Below are 11,185 nucleotides of genomic sequence, written 5' to 3' on the forward strand. Positions count from 1 at the left end.
AGGGGAAACAAAAGGTCCAACAGGCCTGTACAGTACAAAAACTGAACAGTCAGAGGAAACAAAAGGTCAAACAGGCCTGTATAGTTACAACAAACTGAACAGTCAGAGGGAGAAAAAAAGGTCAAACAGGCCTGTATAGTAACAACAAACTGAACAGTCAGAGGGAAACAAAAGGTCCAACAGGCCTGTACAGTAACAACAAACTGAACAGTCAGAGGGAAACAAAAGGTCCAACAGGCCTGTATAGTAACAACAAACTGAACAGTCAGAGGGAAACAAAAGGTCCAACAGGCCTGTATAGTAACAACAAACTGAACAGTCAGAGGGAAACAAAAGGTCCAACAGGCCTGTACAGTAACAACAAACTGAACAGTCAGAGGGAAACAAAAGGTCCAACAGGCCTGTATAGTAACAACAAACTGAACAGTCAGAGGGAAACAAAAGGTCCAACAGGCCTGTACAGTAACAAACAACTAAAACTGAACAGAAACAACTCAGAGGGAAACAAAAGGTCCAACATGCCTGTATAGTAACAACAAACTGAACAGTCAGAGGGAAACAAAAGTCCAACAGGCCTGTATAGTAACAACAAACTGAACAGTCAGAGGGAAACAAAAGGTCCAACAGGCCTGTATAGTAACAACAAACTGAACAGTCAGAGGGAAACAAAAGGTCCAACAGGCCTGTATAGTAACAACAAACTGAACAGTCAGAGGGAAACAAAAGGTCCAACAATTCTGTATAGTTACAACAAACTGAACAGTCAGAGGGAAACAAAAGGTCCAACAATTCTGTATAGTACAACAAACTGAACAGTCAGAGGGAAACAAAAGGTCCAACAATTCTGTATAGTAACAACAAACTGAACAGTCAGAGGGAAACAAAAGGTCCAACAATTCTGTATAGTTACAACAAACTGAACAGTCAGAGGGAAACAAAAGGTCCAACAGGCCTGTATAGTTACAACAAACTGAACAGTCAGAGGGAAACAAAAGGTCCAACAATTCTGTACAGTTATAACAAACTGAACAGTCAGAGGGAAACAAAATGTCCAACAGGCCTGTATAGTTACAACAAACTGAACAGTCAGAGGGAAACAAAATGTCCAACAGGCCTGTATAGTAACAACAAACTGAACAGTCAGAGGGAAACAAAAGGTCCAACAGGCCTGTACAGTAACAACAAACTGAACAGTCAGAGGGAAACAAAAGGTCCAACAGGCCTGTACAGTAACAACAAACTGAACAGTCAGAGGGAAACAAAATGTCCAACAATTCTGTACAGTTACAACAAACTGAACATTCAGAGGGAAACAAAAGGTCCAACAATTCTGTACAGTAACAACAAACTGAACAGTCAGAGGGAAACAAAAGGTCCAACAATTCTGTACAGTTACAACAAACTGAACATTCAGAGGGAAACAAAAGGTCCAACAATTCTGTACAGTTACAACAAACTGAACAGTCAGAGGGAAACAAAAGGTCCAACAATTCTGTACAGTAACAACAAACTGAACAGTCAGAGGGAAACAAAATGTCCAACAGGCCTGTATAGTTACAATAAACTGAACAGTCAGAGGGAAACAAAAGGTCTAACAATTCTGTATAGTTACAACAAACTGAACAGTCAGAGGGAAACAAAATGTCCAACAATTCTGTACAGTTACAACAAACTGAACAGTCAGAGGGAAACAAAAGGTCCAACAATTCTGTACAGTAACAACAAACTGAACAGTCAGAGGGAAACAAAATGTCCAACAGGCCTGTATAGTTACAATAAACTGAACAGTCAGAGGGAAACAAAAGGTCCAACAATTCTGTACAGTTACAACAAACTGAACAGTCAGAGGGAAACAAAAGGTCCAACAATTCTGTACAGTTACAACAAACTGAACAGTCAGAGGGAAACAAAAGGTCCAACAATTCTGTACAGTTACAACAAACTGAACAGTCAGAGGGAAACAAAAGGTCCAACAGGCCTGTACAGTTACAACAAACTGAACAGTCAGAGGGAAACAAAAGGTCCAACAATTCTGTACAGTAACAACAAACTGAACATTCAGAGGGAAACAAAATGTCCAACAGGCCTGTATAGTTACAATAAACTGAACAGTCAGAGGGAAACAAAAGGTCCAACAATTCTGTACAGTAACAACAAACTGAACAGTCAGAGGGAAACAAAATGTCCAACAATTCTGTACAGTTACAACAAACTGAACAGTCAGAGGGAAACAAAAGGTCCAACAATTCTGTACAGTAACAACAAACTGAACATTCAGAGGGAAACAAAAGGTCCAACAATTCTGTACAGTTACAACAAACTGAACAGTCAGAGGGAAACAAAAGGTCCAACAATTCTGTACAGTAACAACAAACTGAACAGTCAGAGGGAAACAAAAGGTCCAACAATTCTGTATAGTTACAATAAACTGAACAGTCAGAGGGAAACAAAAGGTCCAACAATTCTGTACAGTAACAACAAACTGAACAGTCAGAGGGAAACAAAATGTCCAACAATTCTGTATAGTTACAATAAACTGAACAGTCAGAGGGAAACAAAAGGTCCAACAATTCTGTACAGTTACAACAAACTGAACATTCAGAGGGAAACAAAAGGTCCAACAATTCTGTACAGTTACAACAAACTGAACATTCAGAGGGAAACAAAAGGTCCAACAATTCTGTACAGTTACAACAAACTGAACATTCAGAGGGAAACAAAAGGTCCAACAATTCTGTATAGTAACAACAAACTGAACAGTCAGAGGGAAACAAAAGGTCCAACAATTCTGTATAGTTACAACAAACTGAACAGTCAGAGGGAAACAAAAGGTCCAACAATTCTGTACAGTAACAACAAACTGAACATTCAGAGGGAAACAAAATGTCCAACAATTCTGTATAGTTACAATAAACTGAACAGTCAGAGGGAAACAAAAGGTCCAACAATTCTGTATAGTTACAACAAACTGAACAGTCAGAGGGAAACAAAAGGTCCAACAATTCTGTACAGTAACAACAAACTGAACATTCAGAGGGAAACAAAATGTCCAACAATTCTGTATAGTTACAATAAACTGAACAGTCAGAGGGAAACAAAAGGTCCAACAATTCTGTACAGTAACAACAAACTGAACAGTCAGAGGGAAACAAAATGTCCAACAATTCTGTACAGTTACAACAAACTGAACAGTCAGAGGGAAACAAAATGTCCAACAATTCTGTATAGTTACAACAAACTGAACAGTCAGAGGGAAACAAAAGGTCCAACAATTCTGTACAGTAACAACAAACTGAACATTCAGAGGGAAACAAAAGGTCCAACAATTCTGTACAGTTACAACAAACTGAACAGTCAGAGGGAAACAAAAGGTCCAACAATTCTGTATAGTTACAATAAACTGAACAGTCAGAGGGAAACAAAAGGTCCAACAATTCTGTATAGTTACAACAAACTGAACAGTCAGAGGGAAACAAAAGGTCCAACAATTCTGTACAGTTACAACAAACTGAACATTCAGAGGGAAACAAAAGGTCCAACAATTCTGTACAGTTACAACAAACTGAACAGTCAGAGGGAAACAAAAGGTCCAACAATTCTGTATAGTTACAATAAACTGAACAGTCAGAGGGAAACAAAAGGTCCAACAATTCTGTACAGTTACAACAAACTGAACAGTCAGAGGGAAACAAAAGGTCCAACAATTCTGTACAGTTACAACAAACTGAACATTCAGAGGGAAACAAAAGGTCCAACAATTCTGTACAGTAACAACAAACTGAACATTCAGAGGGAAACAAAATGTCCAACAATTCTGTACAGTTACAACAAACTGAACAGTCAGAGGGAAACAAAAGGTCCAACAATTCTGTATAGTTACAACAAACTGAACATTCAGAGGAAACAAAAGGTCCAACAATTCTGTACAGGTTACAACAAACTGAACAAGTCAGAGGGAAACAAAAGGTCCAACAATTCTGTACAGTTACAACAAACTGAACAGTCAGAGGGAAACAAAATGTCCAACAATTCTGTACAGTTACAATAAACTGAACAGTCAGAGGGAAACAAAAGGTCCAACAATTCTGTACAGTTACAACAAACTGAACAGTCAGAGGGAAACAAAAGGTCCAACAATTCTGTACAGTTACAACAAACTGAACAGTCAGAGGGAAACAAAAGGTCCAACAATTCTGTACAGTTACAACAAACTGAACAGTCAGAGGGAAACAAAAGGTCCAACAATTCTGTACAGTAACAACAAACTGAACATTCAGAGGGAAACAAAATGTCCAACAATTCTGTACAGTTACAATAAACTGAACAGTCAGAGGGAAACAAAAGGTCCAACAATTCTGTACAGTAACAACAAACTGAACATCAGAGGGAAACAAAAGTCCACAACAATTCTGTACAGTTACAACAAACTGAACATTCAGAGGGAAACAAAAGGTCCAACAATTCTGTACAGTTACAACAAACTGAACAGTCAGAGGGAAACAAAAGGTCCAACAATTCTGTACAGTTACAACAAACTGAACATTCAGAGGGAAACAAAAGGTCCAACAATTCTGTATAGTTACAATAAACTGAACAGTCAGAGGGAAACAAAAGGTCCAACAATTCTGTACAGTTACAACAAACTGAACAGTCAGAGGGAAACAAAAGGTCCAACAATTCTGTACAGTTACAATAAACTGAACAGTCAGAGGGAAACAAAAGGTCCAACAATTCTGTATAGTAACAACAAACTGAACAGTCAGAGGGAAACAAAAGGTCAACAGGCCTGTACAGTTACAACAAACTGAACAGTCAGAGGGAAACAAAAGGTCCAACAATTCTGTACAGTTACAACAAACTGAACAGTCAGAGGGAAACAAAATGTCCAACAATTCTGTATAGTTACAATAAACTGAACAGTCAGAGGGAAACAAAAGGTCCAACAATTCTGTACAGTTACAACAAACTGAACAGTCAGAGGGAAACAAAAGGTCCAACAATTCTGTACAGTTACAACAAACTGAACAGTCAGAGGGAAACAAAAGGTCCAACAATTCTGTACAGTAACAACAAACTGAACAGTCAGAGGGAAACAAAAGGTCTAACAGGCCTGTACAGTTACAACAAACTGAACAGTCAGAGGGAAACAAAAGGTCTAACAGGCCTGTACAGTTACAACAAACTGAACAGTCAGAGGGAAACAAAAGGTCTAACAGGCCTGTACAATTACAACAAACTAAAAGTCAGTCAAAAGAGGGAAACAAAAAGGTCGGGAAACAACAATTCTGTACAGTAACAACAAACTGAACAGTCAGAGGGAAACAAAAAGGTCCAACAATTCTGTACAGTTGCAACAAACTGAACAGTCAGAGGGAAACAAAATGTCCAACAATTCTGTACAGTTACAACAAACTGAACAGTCAGAGGGAAACAAAATGTCCAACAATTCTGTAGAGTTACAACAAACTAAACAGTCAGAGGGAAACAAAAGGTCCAACAGGCCTGTAGAGTTACAACAAACTGAACAGACTGAGGGAAACAAAAGGTCCAACATGCCTGTAAAGTTACAACAAACTGAACAGTCAGAGGGAAACAAAAAGTCCAACAATTCTGTACAGTTACAACAAGGAGCCGCAAAGCTTGGCATTATCCCCCGCGCCCAGTTGTGTATGAAAGCTCAAACATAAAATAAATGAAGCTCATTGTAACTAAGAGTTTAAATCTTGATATTGTCATCCATGTAGGTTTAACTATTTGAACAGAGCTTAGTATTGTCCTTGAATAAATTCATACAACAATATATCCGCTCTCCAGTAACATGACATTTAAAAGAATAAAAGAACACAGAATTGATGTAACATGTTTAAGTAATATGAATATGATATTTTTTATGACACAAACATATCTAAATATATACATTGGATAATTTACATCTCATTATGTTGATGGAACTGCATCAAAGCAATTGTCCAAATTCACAAGTAACAATATATGGGTATTCTAAAACTGAAAAACAATATGACAGCTGGTGGTGTACATGGATAACACTTTATGGAGCATTCGGATACCTAATTTATGAGGAAATAGAAAGGAAACTTTAATAATATGGTATTTTTAAATAAGTTTCCATGGTAACAGAAAAAGTATTGAAAATGAAAGATTCCCATTAGCAAAAGGCACAACTAGAGCACTAGCCTAACATGTACAGAAAGTTTCGTGTAGCCAAGTTGAACGGTTTTTGAGTTATAGCCTGAAATAGAAAGGAAACTTTAATAATATGGTATTTTTAAATAAGTTTCCATAGTAACAGAAAAAGTATCGAAAATGAAAGGTTCCCATTAGCAAAAGGCACAACTAGAGCACTAGCCTAACATGTACAGAAAGTTTCGTGTAGCCAAGTTGAATGGTTTTCGATTATAGCCGGAATAGAAAGGAAACTTTAATAATATGGTATTTTTTAATAAATTTCCATGGTAACAGAAAAAGTATTGAAAATGGAAGGTTCCCATTAGAAAAAGGCACAACTAGAGCACTAGCCTAACATGTACAGAAAGTTTCGTGTAGCCAAATTGAACGGTTTTCGAGTTATAGCCCGGAATAGAAAGGAAACTTTAATAAATATGGTATTTTTGAATAAGTTTCCATGGTAACAGAAAAAGTATCGAAAATGAAAGGTTCCCATTAGCAAAAGGCACAACTAGAGCACTAGCCTAACATGTACAGAAAGTTTCGTGTAGCCAAGTTGAACGGTTTTCGAGTTATAGCCCGGAATAGAAAGGAAACTTTAATAATATGGTATTTTTGAATAAGTTTCCATGGTAACAGAAAAAGTATTGAAAATGGAAGGTTCCCATTAGAAAAAGGCACAACTAGAGCACTAGCCTAACATGTACAGAAAGTTTCGTGTAGCCAAGTTAAACGGTTTTCGAGTTATAGCCCGGAATAGAAAGGAAACTTTAATAATATGGTATTTTTGAATAAGTTTCCATGGTAACAGAAAAAGTATTGAAAATGGAAGGTTCCCATTAGCAAAAGGCACAACTAGAGCACTAGCCTGACATGTACAGAAAGTTTCGTGTAGCCAAGTTGAACGGTTTAGGAGTTATAGCCCGGAAACGATACTCGGACGGACGGACGCACGCACGCACGCACGGACGGACAGACGGACAGAGCCCAAATCAATATCCCCCTGCAAACGCGTTTCGCGGGGGATAACAAACTGAACATTCAGAGGAAAACAAAAGGTCCAACAATTCTGTTCGGCTACAACAAACTGAACAGACAGAGGAGACAAAAGGTCCAACAATTCTGTACAGTTACAACAAACTGAACAGTCAGAGGGAAACAAAAGGTCCAACGAGCCTGTACAGCTACAAGCTTAAAACTGCAAAAAAAAAAAAATAAAAAAATAACAAGTTGGGTTTTAAAGTTACTGACCATTTTATCATGATGAAGGATTCCAATGTATAAGAAAACATAAATATCTGTAATGTCCTGGTTCATCTGACAGGACAAGACATGGCTGGACAGGACTGGACATGACTAGACACGACAACTGCATGGAATAGAATAGGATGGGCAGGGATAACACACTATGTCCCTTATATGATAGGGAGGGCAAATTAATGTTTATTCAAGACTAAAATTACATATGACCAGAAATGTGTGTAAGCTATAGATTTTTTCATCTCAGTATGACATCTTAACGGGATGTAACTTCATTGGACAAAGACCCAATATGCCCTCCCATTATATAACATGTATATAAGTTAAAACTAGTAACCACAAACAAACTAAGATAACTACCTGTATAATACATCCCCTTTGAGAACTGAGGATATATTTCTGTCCTCTAATCATACTGTGGATTCTCTGAAGGCTCATCTTACCTAGACTCCTTCTTCAGAACAGTACTTATCCAAGGATCAGCCGATCATCATCACAACAGATTCCATGCTTCTAACACACATCCCTACTGAATGACCTTCTATACAGGGCCCTAAATATTCCCCCCTGGATAATTATGCAGCTGAGTAAATTTAGCCATAGAATATGTAATCCTGTCTCCCCCGTAATTAATTATAATGAGCTTCTCCTCTAGTACAGCTAAACCTGCTGTCTTCTAGTTTTCGTCTGAATTCTGGCTAAACCTGCTTTCTTCTTGTTTTCGTCTCAATTCTGGCTAAAACTGCCGTTTTCTAGTTTTCGTCTCAATTCTGGCTAAACCTACTGTCTTCTAGCTTTTGTCTGAATTCTGGAAACTAGCTAAACCTACTGTCTTCTAGCTTCGTCTAAAGTCTCTATTTCTACATGTATATGGTGAGGATAGTTAACTTAAAAGCAGTCAACGAGACAAAGTCAATTGATCATGAAGAATTCTTCAAAAATAGTCTATATGGCAATTTAACAGCCATTTTTTACTAGAAATTTTTGGATACTGATTTTTACACTGCATACACATGCTTCCACTTTCCTAGATGAAATAGAAGTAATCTGATATCAAGTGAAAGTTTGAGGGGCCATTGTTTGAATTGCGAAAAAAAAATCACTAGATCTATTTCATATTATAAACATATGGTTCCACTTTAACTATCAATACTAATTAATTTTTTTCAATTTCAATCCACAGTGTTCTGATATATTCTCTCAAAGGCCCAATATCCGTATCTTTCTTATTTTTTTCATGATTTAGAAGAATGTTGAAAAAAAATCCTGTTGCAATTCATGCAGAGACAGGACTAAATCGAAGTCAAGATAAGCGATTATGATTCGGAATATTTTGATATTTAGCCGACATTGTAACGTCGTTGCAAAGAACGTCATGTGACTACCGTAACTACATAACGTCTGTCCAAACTCTTCCGAAAACGGGTCATGAACTTTCCGACTTCCGTTCGGCAATAATCGTAATTTCTATGCCAACCAGTTTAAAATGAAGGCATGTTTACATGTATAGACTTTCAACAACTGCTGTACCAAAGTTATTAAAGAAAAACATTATAAATATTCTTTAATACATCTTAATTCAACTACATCTACAAATACTAACAATGTCGGAGTCAAATTTAACTTGAATTTTTGTTGATAGTTACATATAGTGTGGCTTTATTGTGAGATAGTTGTAAATGTTCTATCAGTTGTTCCTGAGCATCAAGTCACACACATATATCTACCCCAGTTTCACCACAAATAGATTTTATGAGAGACTATATAGACCATAGTTACATTCATACACAGAAAGAAAGAAGGCGAGATAATCCAGACCGGCAATATATTTTAAGGAGGAAAGTGAAGGGGAGACAACTCAAAATATTGACTAGGGATTTATTGTTGTCTCACCTCGAGGAATTTCTGTACTGATGACTTGGCCTGTAGAGCATTCTCTATAACCTTCCCAGACGTTCTGTAGTTCTCCACAAACGACAGGTAACTATCAACCACCGTCTGCTTGGAAAACTGCAACAAATGAATACCGCTAAAATATTAATCTTCATCAGAACAACTTCAATTTTCCATTGCCTTATCCTGCTATTCAAATAACACGAACACATTTTATTACTGTGCATGTATAAGTTTATAACAAATTATTTTACTGGTCTCTAAACATTCATTATAACAAATATCACATAATTCATAGGATATTCAGTGACTGTACCATTTTATTGGCAGGGCAGGAAATCCATTGTGACATCATAAAAGATACAATAGTGATATCTCGTTTATGTAAATTGGTCTAATAATTGATAATTCAGATGATTTCTATAACTTTGATGATGATAACAACGATTATGGCAAAAAATTATACAATAGTGACTTACAAAACAGACAATGTCTCTGCTGATGATGATGATAATTTCTCAGCCAACAACAGCGTACAATGATGATGTTTATAATAACGATACTTACGATGCCGATGATGATGTTTCCGATGGTGCTGGTCCTGGTGTCCCATTTGGCCCACACATTTTCCAGGAAGTCGAGGTATATCGTATGGTGAGTGAGTATCTCCGGGATCATATAGAAAATATTGTCAACAACGGCTTCATCTATATTACTTGACACTTTCAGAGGGGTCATGTATTTCTGAAAACAATAAGAAATAAATTGTAATTAAATCAAACACTAATACTTAGCTCTATTGGAAAACATCCAATTGAACTGTCGAATATTTCCACATACTCAACCCTGATACATGTCACCTGGGCACCATGCAGTAACAACGTTTGGTAAAAACCTACAAATTACACCAAATTATGTAGACTGGCCACCAGTCTATAGAATATCATGAATCATAAAACTTTTGCTTAATATTTTTTGTCTTGGTGATAGGTTGGTTTCAAGAAAGGGGGAGATAATCTAGTATCTCTGCTGACAAAGTCTTATCTTAGGGCCTAATGTATCTATCAAGATTGTACAGCAGAATGTTAAAGTTTGAACAAGACTTATTTATCAACACATCACAAAATTAACAAATGTGATGAGCTGGGATAAATGACAGTTAAATGAAACTTTACAAATAAATTACAACTGCTTGGTCTTCGTATACTATTAAAATTGTCTTTGTAAAATTAACAATGTAATAAAAACTTTTTTCAATGATTCAAAATCTATCTTTTAAGTGGTCTTTAAGTGCCTCCGTGTCAATTTTCAAATTCTGACACTGAGAAATAAAATACCGCGTCAGCATTTTTCTTGTTTACATTACAAGGCTCCCACGATAAGAATTGTACATTTAGTGAAAGTTTGTAGTGTAAAGTACATTGTATGTATACATACATAAGTAAACTTTGTGTGCTATTTTAGGTAACAATGACATCACCAGACACCTGGGAAGGCTCAAGTAGAGTCGACTGATTAGGTAACCTTTAACAAACAGGTCTATGAGGCCTGTACACAACTTTATTGTATCGATATTTAGAACACATGCAGGTAGAGCACTGATCGACCCTGACCAGCTAACTGTACATATCTTCTGCAGGGAAAAAAAAGGAAATTCCTCCTACATCATGTTTTGCGTAGAGTTAGGGTAACCACATTCATTTGATAAAAGTATGGTATGTCTCCTTACATCCACGTATAATATACATTTATCAATAACCTATGTACATTTACATTACAATAATGCTACATCAAAGTCGCCCCGCAGGATTATAATTAGACAGACAAAAAATCAAAAACAATCTGG

The 11,185-nt window shown here is 36.8% G+C and overlaps 1 protein-coding gene across 1 annotated transcript in view; it reads right to left on the bottom strand.

Moving 5' to 3' along the window:
* LOC138326790 (rho guanine nucleotide exchange factor 17-like) overlaps positions 1-10,077 on the bottom strand; it is a 36,844-nt gene extending 26,767 nt beyond the window's left edge. The window contains exons 1-2 of the mRNA XM_069272792.1: positions 9,907-10,077; positions 9,340-9,456 (exon numbers count right to left, since the gene is read on the bottom strand). Coding sequence (XP_069128893.1) covers positions 9,340-9,456; positions 9,907-10,077 — 288 coding nt within the window. The remainder of the gene's footprint in view (positions 1-9,339; positions 9,457-9,906) is intronic.
* Between the last annotated feature and the right edge of the window lie 1,108 nt (positions 10,078-11,185).

Source organism: Argopecten irradians, chromosome 7 (genome assembly GCF_041381155.1).
Source record: "Argopecten irradians isolate NY chromosome 7, Ai_NY, whole genome shotgun sequence".
Classification (NCBI taxonomy): Eukaryota; Metazoa; Mollusca; class Bivalvia; order Pectinida; family Pectinidae; genus Argopecten; species Argopecten irradians.